This window comes from Ambystoma mexicanum, chromosome 8 (genome assembly GCF_040938575.1).
Source record: "Ambystoma mexicanum isolate Mex_15411 chromosome 8, UKY_AmexF1_1, whole genome shotgun sequence".
In the NCBI taxonomy this organism is placed as follows: Eukaryota; Metazoa; Chordata; class Amphibia; order Caudata; family Ambystomatidae; genus Ambystoma; species Ambystoma mexicanum.
Window position 1 is genome coordinate 949,782,112 of NC_090929.1, and position 23,352 is coordinate 949,805,463.

The window sequence follows — 23,352 nt, forward strand, 5'->3', positions numbered from 1 at the left end:
AGGGTAATGTCCTGTAAGTTGTACGCTCGGTCGGAACCCCATCTCCACTAAAGAAGAGCTACTCAAGTGGATATACCTGTTTAAAAATGATTAGCCGAGCCGAGTGCAATCGCGCTTTGTGAAGCTCTCTGATAAACCGAAATTAGATGCAGGCCCTTCTGTTTGAATAGATGCCTACCGCTGGCTTCTTTAACCATGTGGCCAGGATGAAAGGGTGGGAAAGGGGCTATAAGAATGAGCCACATCCCAGTAGTGGTGTTTGTCCATAACCTGATAAAGGCCCCAAGACGGGGGCCAGCGGACAACAATCTCAAGTCCCAGAAACCAAAGGACCACAAATAGTAGAAGAGAAAGGCAGTCTGGTAAGAGTCTTAGGGCCTGATTCATGGACGGGTTTTATAATGGCGCAATACCATTGTAAACTTTCCATGAATCAGGGCCTTAATATTTGCGTTTTTGAATATTATAGCATCTTGTCTTACCTCAAGGATAGGGTGACCAGACATCCCGGGTTTGCTGGAACTGTCCCAGTATTTGGTGCTCGGTCCCCCTTTCTCCAGATTATGTTTCCATTGGAAACTGCAGTGGTCCCATTTTTTTGTAGTAGGTCTTCATAGCTGGCAGGCGGGAATACAAAATCTCACACAGAAGAAATGCAGCATTTTAAAACTTAAGATAGTGTTAGTTTGTGACTAATTAATTACAATATGTGTTTATTTGAACAGTAACATTTAAATCCCCTTCTCCTCCGAACGCTACTGATGCATAGTGCCTTGACAGCCACTTTCAACAGTTAGTCCTACTTTTATGTTAGTTGCCCTGTCCTGTTTCTTTACTTTTTAAATCTGGTCACCCTACTCAAGGATGAGCCCAGATTTTATCATGTGTATGAAAATTGCTCTCAAATCCCAAAAGGCTGTTTGGTGGAACAACATTCTCCACCTGGGAGACCAGACCATGGAGGGTGTACTGTGGATCCACCCCGTATATTGCAAGGATATGCAAGGGACCTCCTTCTGGGATCCACCGTGTCCACTCTATGTACTCTGGGGGCTGTAAAGGGAGTCCTCTGTTTGAAAACTGTGTTATGCATTGTGTACCATGGTTCAGCCGCTGCTGCCATTAAGAGACCGTGCTGCACCCTTCTAGGGCTTCCGTGGTCTGTTATGTTATGTTATCGGGCATTTGTATAGCGCCTTTTACCATTGGTGTGATTCCAAAGCGCCGTGGGTTGAATGCCCTCTGGGACCGTAGTCCAGGTCACTGGAGCGAAAAGTGTAGTAAAACGTGCTTGGATGCACTCGGTATGTGTGCAGCCAGTGTGGATTAAGTGGTGTGTAGCTGCATTCTAGTGCTGGGCGTGGTGCAGTGGCTGTTTGAGATTGGTAGAATGTGTGCAGGAAGGTCAAATGGACTTGGGTATCTGCATTCTGGCAGCGCTGGAGTTTGTGAATGGGATTATATGAGCAGCTAGGCCGATTTCGAGGGGTACAACTGCTTCTAAGGACTGTTGAGGTGATCATGGAGGTGTATAAGTATGTGTGCTTTGAGTCGCCCTCGGTTGGTAGCTCTTCTCAATAGATTCCCCGATAGGTGGGATTAGCAAAAAATAAGTGCTAGACAGTCCTCGGTATATAGTTCTGCTCAGGATACCCAGATGAATAGGATTAGTAAGTATGGGCATTTCCTGGACTGATAGCGTAGTGCATATTTGCAGAGCAATGATCAAGCTCATAGGTGCTATTAGTGCTTGGGTTGGTAGTTCTGCTACATAGATTCCCTGCTAGGTGGTCCTGCTAAATTCAGTCCCAGATGGGTGGGATTAGCAAAAATAAGTGCTAGACGGCCTCACGTATCTAGTTCTGCTCATGAATTTCCAGAGGTGCAGTATCAACAATTAATTGAGGCATGTTAGCTGTAATAAACATGTCAAATGCTTTTTTATAACATCCAAGTGAGGTGCAGAGGTAGATTTTCACAGCATGCCATCCCACAGGATGCCATGCACACACAGGATGCTCTGGAAGAATGTATTCTAGCATTGGGTTATAGTGTCACCCCTCCACACGTTTGCATTTCCTCATGGTCTCTCTATAGATGTATCTGTCAATTGTATTCTTGCCCACAAGCTAGAAGAACCATATACTATTTACCAATTGCCAAGGGCACAAGCCTAAAATAGCATTGTCTGAACACATGACCCCCCATACCCTGATCTGTGGTCCACAAGAACCCTAAAACCAGGTTGCAAGCTCTTTGTGCATGACTTCCACAGAAAGCCTTAATCAACTATTCCCCTTTTAAAATGTTGTATTCTCCTGCTGTGATATCATGGCAGAGGATTATGGAGGCCATGATCAACTGCTATGACATCACAGCCAGAGTATGTCAGTTTCTCTGGTGGTAATTCTTTATTTTATATTACTGTTGGTTGTGGTGAGGGGGGCCGTGGCATTATTTTGTGTTGTACGTTGTTCCCTCTACCTTCCCTTCAGTGCTTGCCCATCGGGACGGCGTGAGGGTTGGGGGTGGGAATTGATACACTGGGGCCATGAATAATATAAATGAATAGAGAGATAGGTTTCAAATACATGGTGTGTTGTATGCCACCTCAGAGTTCAAAGTGACATCATAGGCAACTTAACTTATTCTTTCGAGTCTGGCAACAAACCACGACCTTAGGGACATCCCGTTAATGTATACAATTCCAATACATCCATGTCAATGTCTCTAAGGGCCTTCAGGCATCTGACCGACGGAGCACCAGCCCCACCAAGGTCTCCGAGGCAAAGTTTTACACCAGGGTCGGACTGGGCCATGCCATTGTCTTTGGGCATGATTGAAAAAGTGGCCGACAGTTTCAAACGACAATTCATTCCTTTTGTGCACTGTTTGAATAGTACCCAAGGGGGAGTTTTAGGATAAACGCTGATCAAAACTATTAGCCGCAAAGTGAAGTAACTCATCGAACTGGCCCACATTGACCAAAAAAGTGGCCCACGCTGACCAAAAAAAACAGGCCCACACCAGCATTTTGCGTTTTAGGTCCGGCCATGGGCCTATTGCCCTATAGGCCAGTCCGACCCTGTCTGACAGACTCCACCCCAGCCCTATCAGCCCATCAAAAGACCTTGCCCCAGAACCTTTTCGGTGACCTGCGAGTCCTCTGACCTATATCAGACTAACCTTTTCTTCAACGGGTGAAGAGAAGCACAATCTAGATTTGGCATTGGAACCCAACTTTGCGATGCCAGCCTTTCTTAGTCATCAACCCAACACATGAAGGATTGTGCCCCCTCCCTACCAGCTATGTAGAGGCACAACCCTGATATGTGCCTACTGTGACACCTCCGCTCTTCCAAAGGAATAACTATGAATGTGATCGCTGGCCTGACTGGCCTTCCAAATGAAGTTCTCTAACCTGTGACTGCATGTGCTTTCGATCACTACATAGACATTCATGGTGGGCAGCAAAAGTATGATGGACATAAACTCGGCTCCGCCTCTGACCTACCGACCTTGAAAAGGATTGCACCCACGAGGACTGCCACTACGCGCTACCTCTATGTCTTAGTGAAAGAAGCCCAATAGTCTTTCTTTCTGTCCCTAGCCCAAAATACATGTGTGTGCAATTCAAGCCTTTAAGACTGTAATGCCTTTGAAGCAAATGCCTCTCTGTGAAGAAACTACAAAAAAGAACAGATCAGAAATTTCAGAAGGAACTGTTTATGCTCTCTTGTTTTCCATACCTTCACTCCAACTCTTCATGAAGATGTGATTGGAAGATTGTGCAAGCTTGCAAATAAGTGACTTTGTTAGCCTGTTGAAGGTACCAACCTGTTTTGTTAGATCTTTTTTTAGATTTATTTTATTTTATATATATACAATATAGATATATTTTTAATATAATATATATGTATATCTATATTTATAAAAAATCTAATAAATCTAAAAAAAGATGTCTGTCTTGGGTTGATTAAGCTACGTAAACAGTAGCACTGCCCTCTAAGACAAGGACAATTTCCTGGAGACAAATGTTTGCATTTGGGCTAATTTGCATACCCACAATGCCATGCTGATGTGGCTTGGAACTGGAGGTAAACTTCCAGTGATGGCTTCTCGGTGGTGTTTTGGAATGTGTGACATGGCTCAAATGGATTATTATACTTTCATATTTCAGTTGAAAGGTTTTTTTTAAGCCTTTTTAAACCCAACATAACTGTCTTGGTGTTTTGAAAACATGGCCAATGCTCAAACCACAATGCTGTCAGGTCTGCGTTGCACTGATGATCCCTAATAAGGGTGAGAACAGATATATAGTTGTCCTGCAATTTCCTGGAGAAAAAGGTTTGCATTTGGGCTGCTTTGCATACCCACAATGCCTTGCTGATGTGGCTCAGAACTGGAGGTGAACATCCAGCAATGGCTACTAGGTGGTGTTCTGCAATGTGTGACTTGGCTACAATACACCAAGAAAGTTATAGTGTGATTAAAAAGGCTTGAAAAAAACATTTCACCTGAAATGTGAAAGTAGGGTAGTCCAATTAATATGTTAGCAATGGAGGGCTAGCTGTACTCATGTTGCGAAGATGGCAAATACAAGAAAAAACATGATAAAAAACAAGTCTAGCAGTTGGTCTTCAATATATCAGTAGTCACATTGTCCTTTCTAAGGGGATGCATAATTATGCCCGCTGAATGACATGCTAGGAGGCATAGGACCTCTATCAGATAGTTGCTGTCTGCTTTAATGAGGGTGTCTATAGGATGTACTTTCTGAGGAAAGAGGTCTAACCTTTGATCAAAGCACGTCCTGGTAAGGACCAATTTAGGGTCTCCTTTTTATGCTTCTGTGGCCAGGTATCTTGTTGTTCTTCTCACCCATAATTCCTTTCTCTTCCAGATGACGCTTCGGCTCATGTTCTCCGTGGGAGTGGCAGTCATTGGTTCGCTGCAGTTTGGATACAACACCGGTGTCATCAACGCCCCACAGAATGTAAGTACCAAACTCATGGCCGGGTTTCAACATTCATCAACCTTGGTATTATCTGGGATCCTTTTTAAGGTCAAATGCAGACCACTTGAGACTGTAGAATTATTACACATTGCATTTATTAATGCTCCCTCTAATAAATGGAGTGTGTTCAATTGATCACTTGTGTAAAATAAAATCAATGGTTTATCATATGCCATATTCCTAATCAGTATCCGGCGAGGGCGCAATCCGAAAGAAAGAACCATTCTGATTGGCCTCATGAGTCGTTAATGTCCCCGCCGCTTGAGGCATATTGCTTAATTATAATCCTTGGAATGTTCAGAAAGCGTTGCAATTTTGCAGACTATACAAACCATAATAACCCACAGATTGGTTCAAATAGCCTGCAGATGGTTCACACTGGTAGGTTACTCGCAGCTCGACGCGTACCTGCAGCCAATTCCCTGCGACCGTTCTCGCGTATACTCTATAGAGTCAAGAGTGGTGCAGGTTTGTAATAGTTTTATAGACCCCACTCACAGGCTGTTCTGGGTGCTTTGGGCCTATAAATCACATTAAACTCAAACTCTGTGCCTGGTCCTTTAACTTGGTCTTCAGGGCCCATAACTCCAGATACGGTCCCTTGACTGGGTTTATAAACCTTAATTAAGCTCTCAGTTTCCAGATGAGCTATAATAAACTTCCTTTCTGGGTGCCTGCTCGCTTTCCCTGCATTTGTGACGTGCATGCACATCACACTTATGTTCTAACACCCACCATGAAGTAAACATCTACGTTAAACTCCACAAAGCACAAAAAAAAGGATTTTGCCGTGAGGGTGTATTATGAACACCTCCAACCAATCAAACGAGACTTGCATACATTTCTAGCTGTGAGTCGCTCAGTTACTGTAAAGCTACTGCATGGTGTTGGCACATTTTGTGTTTTTTGGGGTAAAATATTGGTGTTATTTGTTGACCAATCGTTCCTTTTATTCTAGGTACGACCATCCTAGGAATGCCTTTAATCACATGGGCCCTGCCGCGTCTTGGACATGTTTCTTAGCTACTTGGGATTTTGAGGCCAAGGCACACACTTCTAAGGGTTAAACAGCATCATATTCGAGGTCCCTCAACACGACATTTACGTATATGCATGCATTGCTCGGGAGGATAGCTCAGGGGCAACGTGCTTGTCTTGCATGGAGCAACACAGGTTCGATCCCCGGGTCCGCGCTTAGACACCTCTGGGTATTAAGCGCATTATAAATACCTATCATATCAGCATTGGACTTTGGGAGAGATTTTCCCGAATCTGGGATCCGGACAAAAATGTCTCCTCAGATCCAGAAAACCGTTTTTGGAGTCTTCGTTTGGTTAAGTGGGTTGGACTTTAAATGGACCCAGGTCACTAGGACGAGTGGTGAGGTACTTACACACAAGACCACTTAAATGTTTGAAAAGGATAACTGTGAAAAGTCTTCTTGGGATTCTACTCTGCGGAAGATATTTGGATAGAGCTTTTCAGGTTTAAAAAGAGAGCACCTTTTATACTTTGCATGCATGGGAAACACTCCTTTCCTGTGTTATTTTCCCAGCTGTTCATGATTAAATCTCCTGTGGCGCAAATGTGTATGGTGGGAAGGAAGGGCGTGAGAACAAGCAGTCCTTACCACTATAGAAACACACCCCTCCCCCAGTCGCTGGCGGCATCCCACCGAAAATAATGTTAATTTCCAGCACTGGCTATGATGGGGTATGCAGATTATTTCATGTACCTTCTCAATGACATTGACAGGATACAATGTGGATGCTCCCTGTTGGAAATAAACAACACCCATTACTGGGTGAAAACAAGCATGAACACCCTCGTATATTAGAAAACACCTCCATTAACCCTTTCTCACCTGGACAAACCCGAGCAATAGTGAAAGAAAGATGGACATGAAAAGCTTCTCCCAAAATAGCACATCCTGTTAGTGAGATTACAGCCGCTAATGACATCTCCTGAGCAGCTACTTAGCCGTTCAGATTCCCAGAGGAATTAAGAGTTCCCCTTTAACTCGCTGCTTGTGAGTGAATTCTGGGAACGTGTTATGTAAACTGACCTTCACTGAGGGCTGGTTTGTAATCTTTCTGAGGCGAGCGGGGCACGGGGGCTCGAGCTGAGGTCTGATTTTATCTGCAACGGGCACGGGATCAGGCAAGTCCAGAATATGTGTCAAAACAATGTTTGTGTGCAGCCAACTCGCCTGTATCCCGAGTAACCGGGCAATGCACGATTCCACCATCAATACACGCAGGTTCTTTTGGAACTATATTTTGTTTGTGCTCACCATTTTAGAGATTTCAACTTGTCCCAGACTTGATGTGTGAACCGCATCCCATCGCGGTTTTATGCATTGCATTCTGGAACTTGTAGTTTTGGTTTTCCCATTATAAATACAGGAATGATCAAATGACAACAAAAATACAGTTCTAGGTGGTCTACTCCCAGCTGACATGAGACAGGCCTTTTGTTTTCAAAGGGCTGTTCTCCACCCATCCCCCTTCAAATACATGTAAGTGCCCCAGTCGTTATATTTTTAAGGAAAGCGCTTTTAATTCATCAAAAAAAAGAAAAAAAGTTATGTATCTAAAACAAACAAAAAACATGTATCTCATCAAATCAGAATACACCATTATCCTACACAAACGATCAGTTTTTGTTTCAGATGCAAACACTATAATATCATCAGTGTGTGTGGGTATGTGTGGGTGTGTGTCTTATAAATTTAAGGGCCTTATTAACAAAGCATTTTTCAATGGGAGATTGGAGAATCTCATTGAAAAGCGTTTTGTCAGGGCCTTAGTGCAGTTTTAACATGGACATGTAAGCCCATGGCAGCGTTTCAATTGGAAACACTGAACATTTGACATATAACCTTGGGAAATTTAATTTTGAATGTTCATGAAATTCAGGAGTTCTGATGAAGGGCTCATGTGCGTGAAACACGTATCACGTTATATATGACTCACTTATGCCCTTTCCATGATCGAGGGGCGAACAACCATTTCCATGATTCTCACCTTCTTTTTTTGTTTAATGCATTATTCCGGAACTGCCCTGTGGAGCTTTTGGCCCTTTTAGTCCTTAACCAATAATACGGGAAACTAAAATGGATTGGTTTGTTAATGAATGTTATGGACTGTACTTTGAGGCTTTGTCTGAGGGCCAATTGCTCTGTTTTACAAACCTTCACCTTGCCACACTCCCCATGTATGGTGTAAAGACCCTTGTGTTTTGCCCTACAAGGCTACAATGTGTTCCTTTTATTTTTGATTAAAAAAGTCACTTCCCTCCAAAAATGTCATAGGAGATTAAAGTATTGACCTGATGTCATGTCTACCTTTTTTTTTTCGAGTGCTGCAAGAGCGTTACATACTCTTTTTCACCCCAACTGTCCTGAAATTGGGAAAAAGAAACCCCAAAACATATATCAAAATCTGAAAAAGTAATTTAAGTTCCAATGAATAGTGAATCCAACAAGTTAAAGGCTCAAAGAATAGTTTTGTGCAAAATTGCGCGGGGGAGTGCGGGCAAATTAAACATAGTTTCAGGAGGATAGCTCAGGGGCAAAGTGTTCACCTTGGAAGCAAGACGACACGGAGGAACACAGGTTTGATTCCCGGGTCTGCCCTTAGAAACCTCTGGGTATTTAGCACGTTATAAATAACCTATTTTATCATAAGATTTGCCCATGCATCGCATAGCACAGCTTTGAACCAGTCTAACTGCTTATAGAGCCTTGGCAAATAAGAAGGCCGTTTTATCAAGGGACCTTTGACATAACGGCCCAGTTATCAGAGGAGTTATACCTGCCAGTCATGCAGCAATGAACTGGTGTCCATGAGTAGGTCTCTGCCAGGTCCTAATCTGCAACATTCCAAAAAATAAAACTCCACAGTATTATCCACTAACTCAGTGGTCTGCAATAGTAGGATCCCCCGATTATTAGGCTACTATAAATCCCACTTGCCCTAGACACTATAATCAATCGTGAGGAATATTGGGACTTGTAGTCTAGAGAGCCACACATTGCAGACCTCTGCTCTAATTAAAGCTTCCATGAAGTCAGGGAAGGAATAGTTGTGATTGTGTTCAAATTTCCACTTGTGAGTATATGCTTCCTCTTGACTGGTTAAATCAGTGTCCTGAAAACCTGTGGTGGTTCTCTACATGTTTTGGACCACATCTCCCATGATCCCCCACCATTGACTCATTGACTAGGGCTGATGGGAGTTGTGGTCCAAAATATTTGGAGATCCAAAGGTTGCAGACCCTTGGTTTAAGGTATTATTTCTACTGCCATGTCTTTGAACAGATTGAGAGGCCAGGAGCCCACGGTTCTTCAAAAAACAGGTGACTCAGAGCCAAGGCCCCTTCGGGGGTCATTGTGGTCATAGCAGCTGAGTACGTAAAGTAAGAGTACTTTTGTCATTCTGAGTGTAGGCTATGGGGACTGAATAACATGCCAGGGGATCCCAGGTTCAGTACACATTCAGCATATGGTCAGCATGGGTTTACATGCACACTGCTGCTAATGTCTTCCTGCAGACTTACATTTAAGCCTTGGCTAACACTGTCTGCTGGGGTTTGCATCACAATGTTAGCAAGAAAGCACCTCCATCTGATTTTAGAGCAAGAAGAAACACGGCCACATGCAACAAAGACACTGGCCCTATCTCACACAACAAGCCGTCTTATTTACAGTGCTATGAATGGGCGTGATACATGGTTTTAATACTCACGTATTTACGGCATCAAAACTGAACTATGGGACACTGTTCCCAAGCACCATGTCCAAAATGGCAGCTACTGTAATCCATGAGGCCCCAGTTTATCCTAGGACCTAGAAGGGGAATTGAATTAACTCTGGGGTTCAATGACATGCAAAACCCCCAATGTCATGTTCCCGGGACACTGCGCACCACTGCCACTTGCATGGTGCGCAGGCGCTCTGGTGGATTTGAAAGAGAGGGGTGGGTGAGGTTAGTGGGGAGAGGGGGAAGAGGCAAGCGCCCTTTGCTGCTGTGTGTATTCATGAAGTTTGCATGCAGGTCTTTTTTGTAAGTGGTGTGTGTCTAGGGCACACGGGCATGTGTGCCTAGATAGGAGCCTCGTGCACCTGTGGTGCCATGGTGCATCGGGCTGGGCGGCGGTCCAAGCTGGCTGTAGAGGTGTACACCTGTAGTGGCTTCGGCTGGGGCCTCCCTCTGGAACAGCCTCCCTGCCAATCTAAAACTTGAGGAGAACCATCTCTGGTTCCGGAAGCACCTCAAGACCTTCCTCTTTGCTTCTGCCTTCGATCCCCCTCCCCCTTGCTGATCTACTCTCTCTTGGCACTGTGCACCTGGCCACCCTCTGTCCCCTGGGCCCAGGTACCTGCTCACCATGCCTCCTGGCCACCCCTTGCACTGTACCCATACAGTCCCCCAACGCCCCATTTTCTTCTTTTTCTGCACTTACCAGACTTACCCAGTCTGCTGCCATAAACAGAGCACTTGTCACTTGCTGACTGCACTACCACAGTGTATTGCCTCTATTATCTATTTATTTGTATTTATCTGTTTCTCCTCTGCCCTGCACTCTCCACTCTCCCCCTTCCATGCACTTTTCCCCTTTACCTTTCCCATGCACTCGCGCGTTCTCAATGTCACTGGGCCTAGTACGAACGGTGTGGTGTTTTTGCCCTGTTCCCCTTCCTTGCTGTGCTCTGAAACACTTGTGTATGAGCGCGATACAAATAAAATATCATATCATATCATATTGCTTACTGTCTGTAGGAAAGGATTTTAAATTGCCATGGGCGAGGGCCGTGGTAGTCTTGAATTGTGCAAGGCTGTTAATTCCCAGAGAATACCCGGTCTGTCGCTTCCTGCTTGGGTGGCAGGATTTTTTGCACCGTGGCCAGCAGCGGCTACACCCTTCCTGAAACCTTTTCAGCCATTTCGATAATCGAGAAGGAATGTCGCCTTGAAAGACTCTGGTTCAGCAGCTTGGGTCAGGGAGGCAGTCACGCAGAGGGAAATCTCTGGCTCCACAGGGATTAAGAGATTCTGAAGGAGTCTGAGTGTGACCGATGATTCCTGATGAAGCCAAACCGGGCCAGCGAAATGGTGTCCGGCCACGAACCCGACACCCCCATCACATCCTCTTGGGTTCTGCACCCTTGAAATAAGGTCACCGTTTGATATGTTCACAAATATTTGGGCCACTTAAACCCTTACCAGAACCTGCCAGACAGGAGCAAAGTGGATTTTTGCTTGCCTAGTTGACTATCGTGTGTCTGATGTTAGGTCCCTGTGATTTTATACTGTGCCAAATCACGACCATCGGAGTTACAGGGTGCCCAGGCTTGTCCCAGGAGTGGCATTTGTTTACTCTTCCTGGGGGATTCCAGGCTTTAGTCTTCTGGAGGTGAACAATAATCAGAGGAAGAATAGAGGATGGGGAGTGTGTAAAGGAGTTGTAAAACAAAACGTGGCCGGGTGATGAGGCTGGGGACAATGTATTATGGTAGCACGGGTGCCTGCCAGTCCACAGTGAGACGATGGTTGTGGGGGGAGGGAGGAGTGTGAGAAGGTTTAGATTAAAAAGGAGTACTTGGTATGGTGGTTGGTCCATGAGGGACTCGGGAGTGCTCAGGCAATCCTGGATGATAGCGGGCTTAATTGCCTGGGCATATCCATAGGTTGTGCTACAGTTCAAATTCCAATTGGGGGCTGCCCCACCTGAATCAAAAGAAGCCTAGTCGAAGAGCGGATAGGATGAGCAAGTGAATGCTGTTGGCCGACAGAAAGGAGAGGAATGGGTCGGCCAAAGTAATGATACAAACAGTTGAAAAAGCCTGGCCCCATGGCGTACAAGAGTTAACTAATGAGAGTATGTTCGGCGTTCCGTCTGGTGAGCCCCAGATCACACAGGAGTCAAACCCTTGAACCAGGGACAACACCAACCTGTCTCCTCCGATGTGATGGCTGATCGGCCAAAGGTCTCATCTAAAAATGCAATTGTGTGTGGTGCTAATCCAAGACATCCAGGAATTGCCACCAAGACGTCCCTGTTGATATACATTAAGCATACCGGCATATCAGCCCCATGTAAACATGGCAAGGCTCCTGCTTTACAGAAGTGCAATCTGATAAGCAGACAGTTCTCACCAGTTGGAGAAGAAAGATGGCCAGCAGTAATGATGATTAAAACCATCCCATCCATTACTGTAGTAGAAGTTACAGTCATGGACATTCCAAACTGAATGGCATCCATTCCAACCACTGGGTGAGATGTTCAGCCCACTGAGGTATCTAAATGGCACGCAGAGTTCACGCCTATGACTGTACTACCCACATTTCAGCACTGTACTGACTGGTCAACCAAGCCTTTGCTAATATCCTGGCCAGGCCATCATCTCTTCGGTACTGCACTTACAAACACTCTCCACTACTATTTTGACTTGTTCGTCTAGACTTCTGTACCAAGCTATTTCACGTAATCTTCACTACTGTTCTGACAGGACCCCCCTTCCTTCTCTACTCTTCTGGCTAGGCCATCATGTCTTCACTAGTGCACTGACTAGTTCACCCAGTCTTCAGTCCTATTTGGATGTGTTCATTCAGTCTCCATTATTATTATTACTTGTTCAACCAGTGTCCAGTACTATTCTGGTTCAGTCATCCAGTCTCCAGTCCTATATGGATTGGTTCATTCAGTCTCCATATTATTCTGACTTGTTCCCCCAGTCTCCAGTACTATGCTGGCGTATTCACCCAGTCCTCAGTCCTATTTGCATTTGTTCATTCAGTCTTTAGTCCCAGTCCTATTGAGACCAGTCTATCCACTCCTCAGTATTGTTTTGACTTGACCCCGTAGCCTTCACTCGTGTCCTGGCTAATCCACATAGTCTTCGACCCAGTCCTGACTCGTCGACCCAGTCTCCAGGTCTGGTCTGATTCCCATAGGGTTCGGTAGGGTGCTTCCTAGTCCACTTAACCCAGCACCCAAAGCCTTTCTACTACTATAAACCCTCATTCTGTAAAAATGCTACACTTGGGAAACAAAATGTTATCGGAAATGAGGAGGATAAAAACAATTGAAACAGTTTGTCATAGGAGCCCGGGTCCAAGATTCCCAAACTCCTTTGACACATCAAAGCAAATCCTCAATTACGTGCACAGCTCCCAGCAACAGGGCTAAGTAGCACAATCTAGATGCCTTGATCTGCGCGGTGAAGATCCAAACCAATAATAAAAAGCAATAAAATGTAACGATGTAGGCGGTGTAATTCACAGTTGAAATTGTATGGTTCAGAATGGACGAGTTGCTCAGCCATACCCTAGAAAAAAATTCTATTTGGAGTGGTTTTTGGTGAAAAGGTTCATTGATTGGGGGAGCTGTGTGTGTTCTTGATTGATTGAAAAGGATTGGCTACTATTCATTTTCATACAATAGCACACATGCCAACATACTCAATTCCATCTAAGAGGTGCAAGTCCAGGCCAGTTTTTTCTTATAGTCCGCCATTTGTAATGGGCAATCCAGGACTACAGGACCCAGAATGCAAAGAGAAAAAGGGACCAGAAATGCCATCTTCTAAGCACGTCAGCACACATCTGAAAAGGTATGGGGCATGTTGGCAGGTGTGCGACGCATACTCATACTGTTGAATGCACTGGGTAAACAAATACGCCCTGTGAGGTAGCCAGAGGCTTGTGCTTGAGAGGCAGTTTCCAGCAGGCATGCATTGTGCTGTCACCGAAGTCACTTCAGCCTTTGTCAGGCGTGACCTTTCCCCTTCGTAAATGCCCAGCTGTTTCAACCACGCAATTGCTTTTTAGTCATGTCATCGTGAAAGGTGTGTCCGTCTGACAGGGCAGCATAGACAAGCCTCATTTTATTTCCAACACTGTGCTAAACAGGACTCCGGCATATCAAACATTCTTATAAACAGTGGTGCTAAACGAGCAGTTTTCTTTCAGGTAAAAACTCCGGTGATAAGCCTGGATTAGTACAGTTCAAATGGGCCTCTGCGGAAATTAAGACCGTAGACAACGCTTCACACGGCCTGACTGCTTGTCTTACTCCTGATAATAGGAGTGGCTGATGCACATGGTAATTTTGTCCTGGGAGGATAGCTCAGCAGCAACGTGCTCGCCTTGGAAGCAAGATGACACGAAGCAACACAGGTTCGATCCCGGTCCGTGCTTAGAAACCTCTGGGTGTTTAAGCGCCTTATAAATACGCAACTAAGACAAAAACAATTACTCAATTGAAAAAAAAAAAACATTACTGTCGCCTCGATGCCCGCGGGCTGTGTGAGCGCTTTAAAAATGCAGAATAAATCAATAAAATGTCTGCTGCAGCAATATGAGCTATAAAGAACCACAATTCAGAAAGGGTAAATGGCCACCCTAGCATTGTCACTGTCAGGTGGTGGCCGTGGCATGCTACTGGCTGTGTGGATTTAGCATGGTATATATGGCGCTGGCATAGCACATATTTATGACTATTTTCCCCAGTGCCCCACATTCTCCTGCTGATAAAAAATATACCCCCACTGATTTAAATTGGTAATAAAATATCACCCGCGAAAGAAAATGTTTTTTTTTTTTTTGCAGTAGTGAGCAGGGGTGCCTGGGACTGGAGCCAATAGAGACGCTGGAGATTTTTTTTAAAATGTGGCCCACAGTACACATTTTCAGCAAGCCCAACCCTTTCCGTACGAGCATACTTGAAAATAAAATAGGTTCGCACACAAAAGAGGCCCAGGGCGCAGAGGCCTACCGGGAGATCTCCAGAGATCCCTATAGGCCAGCCCACCCTTGGTAGAAAGTCCTATTTAATTCCCAATTTGGCCTTGATTCGCAAGAACGCAGTTGCCCTTACCCGGTTTCCCGTATACTGAGCTTTTCTCCCGTAAAAAAACGATGCATTTAATTCTTGGCAGCGTGGATTAGGGGATAATAAAATGGGCCTGATCCTAATCAAGTTTGGACCCCTCCACTCGGAAATGTTAAAAACATCCAATTTCCAGAGTTCAACATGTTTTTGGCACTCGATTTGTAAAAAAAAAAAAGGAAACTTGTTATTTTATGTTCTGCCATCCATTTGTAAAACTTTCTGACACGACAGTCATTTGAGTTTTGCACTCACTCACCTTTGCTAGGGTGGCTTGTGCTACATGTACGTCTGAAAACCGGTTTACTCACATTTCAGCAACAGACTGCATTCTTGCATCAGCAAAAACTAATGGTTCCACGTTACAGACAGAACATAACAGTTTAGCTCGTTGAAAACCTTTTCTGTCCTGCCATCTAGTGGTAGAAGTTCTGAACAACACCAGCATTCGCTCAAATCCTCCAGCTGGAATCTAGCACTTGTGCACTTTGGGGATTACAACGATGCTGCGGTAAACAGATTGGCGGAATAATTGCTCCTCTATGAACTCGGGGCAGTTTTTATGTTTGCACTTACCCTCTCAAACACGAGGAATAATGACCTATTTGAAATGATTGATGTTCAGTGTGCACACTACGTGCTTTCCTAACATGTCGTCTCTGTCTCCTTACAGGTCATTAACCAGTTTTACAATGAGACCTGGTTGTCTCGGTACCAGGTTCCCATCGAGTCTACCACCCTCACGACGCTTTGGTCCCTGTCCGTCGCCATCTTCTCTGTGGGCGGAATGTTCGGATCCTTCTCTGTTAAGATTTTTGTTAATCGCTTTGGCAGGTACGAACCAGGGTATAAGTTAATGAATGGTATTTGGTGCACCCATGATTTCACACATTTTATTGGTTGGCCGGGGAGATAAAAGCCCCAAATTGTTGCCCATTAAGAAAGTTAACAATGCCTTTACAGAGGAGTCCATCTTTTTCACTTTTAATAAGTAGTACATCTACACAAAAACAAACCAAGGGTACTTGTATAAAACAGACATCACTGTAGAAAAGACGACCTGGCAGGGTTTGGAATTCAGATTTCATGCCCCGGAGCTAAAACTAGCTCGTGGCTTTCGCCATCGCCTAGACGGCAGGAGCTACCCTAGAGAACCAGGAGTTAGTGCATAGCGTGCTACAAATCTAAGTTTTATGTGAGATCCAAACTTTAACTGTCTGTCCATTATATACAATACAAGATGCTTTAAATCCGTCTTTATACACATTCCCAAATACAGAAAGTTAATGTCACATAGGTATGTTTGTATGGCAGCAGTTGGCCTCTCAAGCCCAAAGTAGCCCCTGATAGCTGTTGGGATCAAGCTAACCAGGCTTCTCACGGGTAGAAGTGGGAGCTAAATAGCTCCCAGCATTTTCGAACCCTCCATGGGTGTTTTGTGACTGGTTGTTTTTATGGCTGGTAAAGCCTGGGCCATCACCTCTGCCAAAGAGATGATGCTCAGTTACCTTAATCAAAGAAGCAAAGATCATGGCTTGTTGGCATACTTTGCACAAGTAACAGTGGTGTCAACTATAGGCAGTTCAGCGGTGAGGACTAGAGGAAGTAAATTAAAATAACCATACCAGTGACAAGCTCAAGGGCAGAAAAGAAGAAGGCAAGGCTAAGGAAGATGGTTGCAAACTAGTGATTTAATTTAGAAAGATAACTCTCTTTTAACTGTAGACTGATACGACTGAGATCCTCCCTAATTCGGATTTTTTACCATATTTCCTTAAAAGAGGCTGCAAACATTGGAGGATGGCAAATTGTGCATTTCTTTCTTGTGCATTACCGAAGTTTTAGATCATACCTGAGTGCTCCCTATTTTCTGTAAATCATGTATACTGTGAGAAGAGCAGGTTTTAGGTAACTAGATTTTGTGACTAATCACTTCATACTAAGCTGCTACTATTGTGGCAATATAACCCGCGGCGGCAGGCCATACCTGCCAGCAATGGCCCACCAACCAAGTTAAGGGCCTGAGCGAAGCATGTTTGTATATACAAGGAGTAAAAGTCTAGGTATTAGTACGAACATTGCACTGCACTGTGTGATAAACTATAAATACCTAGAAATAGCCAGGGCTAGATGTTAAAGGCTCACTATAACTGTCAGAGGTTACATATAATATGCCTCTCTGGCTTCTAGTTAGATCACTGCAGTGTGAGTTCCTCTTTTATTATCCAGCATTGGCATGAATGGGGGTGTGCTCGTGCATTATTAGTTTGCGGTCTCAGGGGTGAATTGTGGTAGGTATTTCATGAGTGTCTCGTGAAAGTGGGTGCTCTCCAAGATGACATATAATATGCATGCTCAGGTTACAGTTAGATCACTGCAGTGTGAGCCACACTATGATTAACTATGACTAGTGTAGGTTTACTACCCATCGACCAGACCAAGAAAATAAAACCCACTATCGAAAAAGGATAGGTGCTGCCTTTTTCGAGAAAGACAGGAGCTTTTATTTTGTGTACAAAAAATAAGGAAACAGGGTATTGTGAATCCACTGCCATAGAGCTCTCTCCCATCCTACATGTATTCTCCATGTTTTTAGTATATTATTCACAATCCAAATCGTCTGGGAGGGGCGGATATCTGTACATGCATCCCAACAGTAGCAAGGCAAAGCGATAGTCAAATATACAATGACTGGCTAGCAATAGTAAACAGTCTCCAGGTGTATCTATAATAAAACTGCTTCGAGAAGTAATCATGGGCAGTGCTCCTTTTCTGCTGCACAAAAACATGAATGTTTTCCCTGCTATTTGCTTGCCATATCATTTGCAGAGGCCACCTTGTTAATACAGTGTTTCACAATTAACTAAAATTGGACTGTCCGTCTATGTGTCAGAATGATCCACGGCACGCTGTGCTTGTACCTAAGAAGCAGGGTGCAGTTGTTTAGGACAATATGGGGAGCGTTCTGGGACTAGGCATGTTATATTAATGGGTCTTGTGCAGCGCACTGTCGCCACCTGCATGGTCTCTTGGCACTATGTCAGATCAGCAATGGGAGGGCGCTAGGGGTTTGATAGTGGGGTTTAGAGGAAGAAAGAGCGAGAAGCCTTTGATGTGCTGTCGATGTTGTGCCTCAGTTTGGAGAAACCGGTCACTGAGCATTGGTGCATTTTCGGTCGCTAGCCGTCATGTGGTGTTGAGGTCTGGTTGCATATGCTTTGGTTTCATGTCATGCTGGATCTGTATAGCAGTAGCAAGTAAGGTACACTGAGTGTGTAGTAGGAGTGTCAATCAAAAGTGAATGTACTATGACTGTCTAGGTAATATGAAGAGCACTCAAGGGGCTGCTATACTGCAGCTGTCTGATAATGGTAGCAGTGCCCCAGCCTTTGGTATTCGATACCTGCCTTTTGGCTGTCACTTCATGGTAAGAGTAAGAGTGAGCCAGTGCTAGCTATGGTGACTTTTCCTAGTAATAGCAGGAACTCATTAAGGCGGTTAAATCTAACTATGAGCAGGCGCATTAAACATGCTAACACTGTCATCTCTGGTGGCAGCATTATTTTCAGCCTGTACTGATTCATTTCTTCTAACTCCATTTTGGTGCCTTCCCTTCCAGACGGAATTCCATGCTGATGGCAAACGTCCTGGCCTTTATTGCTGCCGTCCTGATGGGCTTCTCCAAGATGGCGTCCTCCTTTGAAATGCTGATCCTGGGCCGCTTCATTGTCGGCATATACTGTGGCCTCACGACTGGGTTTGTGCCCATGTATGTAGGGGAGATTTCCCCGACAGCCCTGCGTGGCGCTCTTGGAACCCTGCACCAGTTGGGCGTTGTAGTTGGAATCCTGATTGCACAGGTAAACAAAATGCAGATAGGACATCACTTGCAATGCTGCCGACAAGATTAACTGGTTTCCCAACAATTAGCTAGTCTTGCTAGACAGGGTAGCCAATTTTCTCTGACGTAGTTGGTCCTTGTCTGCAGACTTTATCATTTGGAGTCAATGGATACACCTGGTTGCTCATATAGACATTCCTTAATTTTGTTCTAGTATGTCTTGCTTGGAATTTCAGGTATCACTACATATTATCCCCACCAAAAATATCACTGTATATATGGTCGTCTGGAACGGCCATAGGCAATATCTTTGGGGGGATAATTTTGGGGTTTATGGGAGCAGGGGTTGCGGGGGTGTCCCCCGCTCCTTTAAAAATAATGCAGGGATTGCAGGGGTGTCCCCCGCAGGTTCCATGCCTTAATATCACCACAAAAATATGGCGATATTTTTGTATGGCGATATGTTTGCAGGGATATTAACACATGGAACTGAATTTCATCCTTACCCTGCACACTGTGCAGCTGACACTGTCCCTACATTTAACATAGGAATTTCCCATTGCCTTCTAAAGTGTCCGGCTCACCATTATCACTGAAACTAAGACCTTACAGACAGTATGTAGGCACGGTACAATATCTGAACCCTTAAATGTGGATACATATTTTTGAATGTGCATGAGTGTGTGTGTGTGTGTGTGTGTGTAATGGAGATGAAGAACACAGGTGTGGGTAGCGTGGGCATTTTATGCAGATTGTATATCCATACACACTGGTATATCGGCATGGTGTGTGGCGGACAGTTATACACTTGCAAACTGCACACACTCTACCAGTCTCTGGCTTAGGTGCATGATGTACTCTGCAACAAACATATATCTGAGTTGACAAAAACTGGATTACACACAATACTGGATACAGAACAACCTATGTGAGAGGAGGCAAATGCTCCCTAACACACAATAAGTGGCTGTGGTACCCTTAATTGTGTAGTTAAGTCTTATGCCTTGCTGCATGATAGCTGCTACACATGGACACAATGGTGCACATGTTAAACCTTGGTTGAATTAGATGATCTTAAGTGCATAGAAAGAGTTTGGTGCCATGTTAGCCCAGTGTTAAAATCAAACACGTTTTGATACATTTTATTGGACTAATTGAAAATATTAGGCTGAGATGGAAGTTCCATTAGCTTTCGAAGTCCAGGCTGAGATGGAAGTTCCATTAGCTTTCGAAGTCTAGGCTGAGATGGAAGTTCCATTAGCTTTCGAAGTCCAGGCTGAGATGGTAGTTCCATTAGCTTTCGAAGTCCAGGCTGAGATGGAAGTTCCATTAGCTTCCGAAGTCCAGGCTGAGATGGTAGTTCCATTAGCTTTGGAAGTCCAGGCTGAGATGGAAGTTCCATTACCTTTCGAAGTCCAGGCTGAGATGGTAGTTCCATTAGCTTTCGATGTCCAGGCTGAGATGGAAGTTCCATTAGCTTTGGAAGTCCCAGGTGACCTCTTCATTTGATAGGGATTTTAAGTGAAATCTTTCGATCCTGACATCCCTTTTTTACCATCGCTTTGCTTTGTGTTCTGTGCAGGTGTTTGGACTGGAGTCGATTATGGGCAACGAAACCCTCTGGCCACTGCTTCTTGGGTTGGTCTTCCTTCCGGCAATTGTCCAGTGTATCGCTCTGCCCTTCTGCCCCGAGAGCCCCCGGTTCCTGCTGATTAATCGAAATGAGGAGAGCAAAGCAAAAAGTGGTAAGTCTTTTGCGGGATGTCAAATATCCAGCGCAGGCAGATGTTTCCAGATGTGTGCTTGGTACAGTGTCGGAAAGCCTAGAGGAATGACCCTGCATGTGAGACACCCAGCTCATCACGCATCTTAGCATCGGCAAAGGGGGCGTTACACTATTCATCTGTATGACTGCCATGCTGCATTGCTCTGGGGTTATATTAAATCCCTTCATCTCCTTGCATGTAGGGCTGACATGCCAAACACTCTGAATCACATGGCTGGAAAGCCAGGACTTGATACTGTGCTGCACAAGAGGGGTACACTTAAGTTTGGAGAGGAGAAAAGGGAGCGCCCAAAGCACCTTTTGCATAAAAAGTTCACTTGCAGCGGGGGATGTCAAGTTGAAGTGGTGGGTGGAGTGGGCACCAGTTGCAGTGGAGGGAGGTGGGACTTGAGTTGTTGTGGGGGAGGTGAAGCCTCTACCACTGGTCTCGTGAAGGTCTTAGTGCAGCGGTAGAGGCATGTTCTGGAGTAGTGGGAACACGTGTTCTCCAGCTGGAGGGGTGACCCGGAAGGAGAACGTGGAGCCTGGTATAGCAGACGGCTGGCGAGAGGCACCTGTCAGATAGCAACGCATCTGTAATCCACTTCTCGTGCAGTGCCTTTTTTTAGTTGTGGATTACGAGCAGTAAATGGCCCTTTCTCATGAAAACGAATCAGCAAAGAAAATTAGCGAAAGGATGTGAGGGTTTTTTTTTTCAAAACTCTTGACTGAACCGTTGTTGTTCTCTTCTGAAAAGCTCCCTCAGTCGGAGAGAGAGAAGGAGAAAGAGGGAGAGGAAGAGAGAGCGGGAGACAGCGACAGAGGGAGACAGGGAGAGGTTGTGAGGAAGAGAGGAAAAAAGAGAATAAAGCAAATAATTTATTTAAGATTCTGCTCCACTGTATCCCTGCTTGAGCAAGGCATTTTGTGGACCTTGGAGAACAAACATTTTGCTGCTCCTTCCATGGGCATTTTGCCGCATAGAATGCTCGTAGTGGCGCTCTTGGCAGTCATGTAGTATTGCCCTAGTACTGGCTCTGCCATCACCCTCTTTTTGCCCCTATGCATGTATGCATTGAATGTATACAGCGCAAACCTACCTAGGAAACAATGGGCGGCTGTCTGAAGAAAATGGGCGAATACAGAAAATGAAGGACAAGAAGAGCAGGGAGATGGGAGGGAGAACAGGGTGCAGATGTGCTGGCCGGGACTCAATGGGTGATGGATGTTCCTTGCAGCGCAGGGTCATCAGCCCCACCCTAAAGTGCCGGGGAGATGGACACGATCTGATGTGGATCGCTGTGTCCTAGCCCTCTCCGATGAATTTTACCCTTTCATACTCTTGGTAATTCACAGTGGTTTTATGCATCACAACTTCTGCCATTTGGAGGTAGCTGTACCTAAAAGTCATAGGTGTGTATATGAGCATATATGCATACACATGTCTACTCATATGTATTTGCTGTTACAAAGCTTTTCTACGGCACTAAATCATCACAATAGTGGTCTGAGAGCATCAAGGAGGATAGCTCCTTGATGCTCCTTGATGCTCCTGGTGTCTAGGGAGGATAGCTCAGGGGCAACGTGCTCCCATTGGAAGCAAGACGACACAGAGCCACACAGGTTCGATCTCCGGGTCCGCGCTTAGAAACCTCTGGGTATTAAGCGCGTTACAAATAACCAATCATATCATATCAAGGCTTATCTGGAAGTTGCTGTATTATATCCCTGCCCGGCATAACACGGCCACAGTCTTGGAGCAAGAGGAAGAGTTGCTGGGATAGGGGGAAGAGGGTAAGCTTCCTTTTTGTATCTATCTTATTTTACAAAGCCCGCAGTCACCACAATAGTGGTCTCAGAGAGCCAAGTCTTGTCTGGATGTTGGCCTATTGTGCACCTGTCAGGATAACCAGACTGCAGTCTCGGGGGATGAGGAGAAGGGATAGGAGATGGGGATAGAGGGTAATGATGCATGTGTGGATGAATATATGTTTCTTTTTTGGCTGACACCCGAGTCCCTTCTTTTTCCCCCTCAGTCCTGAAGAAGTTACGCGGCACGACTGATGTGTCCAGCGACCTCCAGGAGATGAAGGAGGAGAGTCGGCAGATGATGAGGGAGAAAAAGGTCACCATCGCAGAGCTCTTCCGCTCGCCGCTGTACCGCCAGCCCATCTTCATCGCCATCGTCCTGCAGCTTTCCCAGCAGCTCTCAGGGATCAATGCGGTAGGTTCAACCTAAAGGAGTTTGAAAGCAATGCTCGCTTACTGGAAACCTGACATAAAATAGCATCCATTATGAAAGTAGCCAACACTGGGCTATTCAGATTAACTCTCAGAGGGGCGCAGCATCATTCCGAGAAGAATTCAGTCTCCCACAGTAGTAGAACCAACCACTGTAAGCTCCCAGCAGGCCTTTAGAGCTTTCATGCAGGTCGGTCCAGGGCCCAAAACCCACCCTCACTTTAATGCACCCGTAGTTCCTCCAAGCCTTCTGCTCTTTACAATTTGGCAGTCTATAGCTGTCTGGGACCTAGTGAGTAAGTGGAAGGTATTTGCTCCTTGTTTTAGTACACCAAGGTTAGCAATGACTCCCCAGCTCTGTCGAAACGCCCAAAGCCTGAGAATCCCCGAGCTGAAGACACCCGAACATACCCAGAACATGTCACACAAATGGTGCCAGTCTGTCACTGCCTACAGGAGGGACAGGCATGCATCACATCTGAGCCAATTACCTGGGTTGTCCCCATCTACGTTCGCCTTTCACACAGTCTATTCTTGACTTGGCCACTGGGCTTGGCACTCTTAGAATGACTACTCTGGAGTAGGTTTTCTGGG

General features: G+C 45.1%; 1 protein-coding gene across 2 annotated transcripts in view; it reads left to right on the forward strand.

Moving 5' to 3' along the window:
* SLC2A1 (solute carrier family 2 member 1) overlaps nucleotides 1–23,352 on the forward strand; it is a 1,088,583-nt gene that overhangs the window by 1,051,961 nt on the left and 13,270 nt on the right. For both annotated transcript variants that reach the window (XM_069610859.1, XM_069610860.1), the window contains exons 2-6: nucleotides 4,904–4,996; nucleotides 15,585–15,745; nucleotides 18,531–18,771; nucleotides 20,335–20,497; nucleotides 22,554–22,741. In XM_069610859.1, the coding sequence (XP_069466960.1) occupies nucleotides 4,904–4,996; nucleotides 15,585–15,745; nucleotides 18,531–18,771; nucleotides 20,335–20,497; nucleotides 22,554–22,741 (846 nt within the window). The remainder of the gene's footprint in view (nucleotides 1–4,903; nucleotides 4,997–15,584; nucleotides 15,746–18,530; nucleotides 18,772–20,334; nucleotides 20,498–22,553; nucleotides 22,742–23,352) is intronic.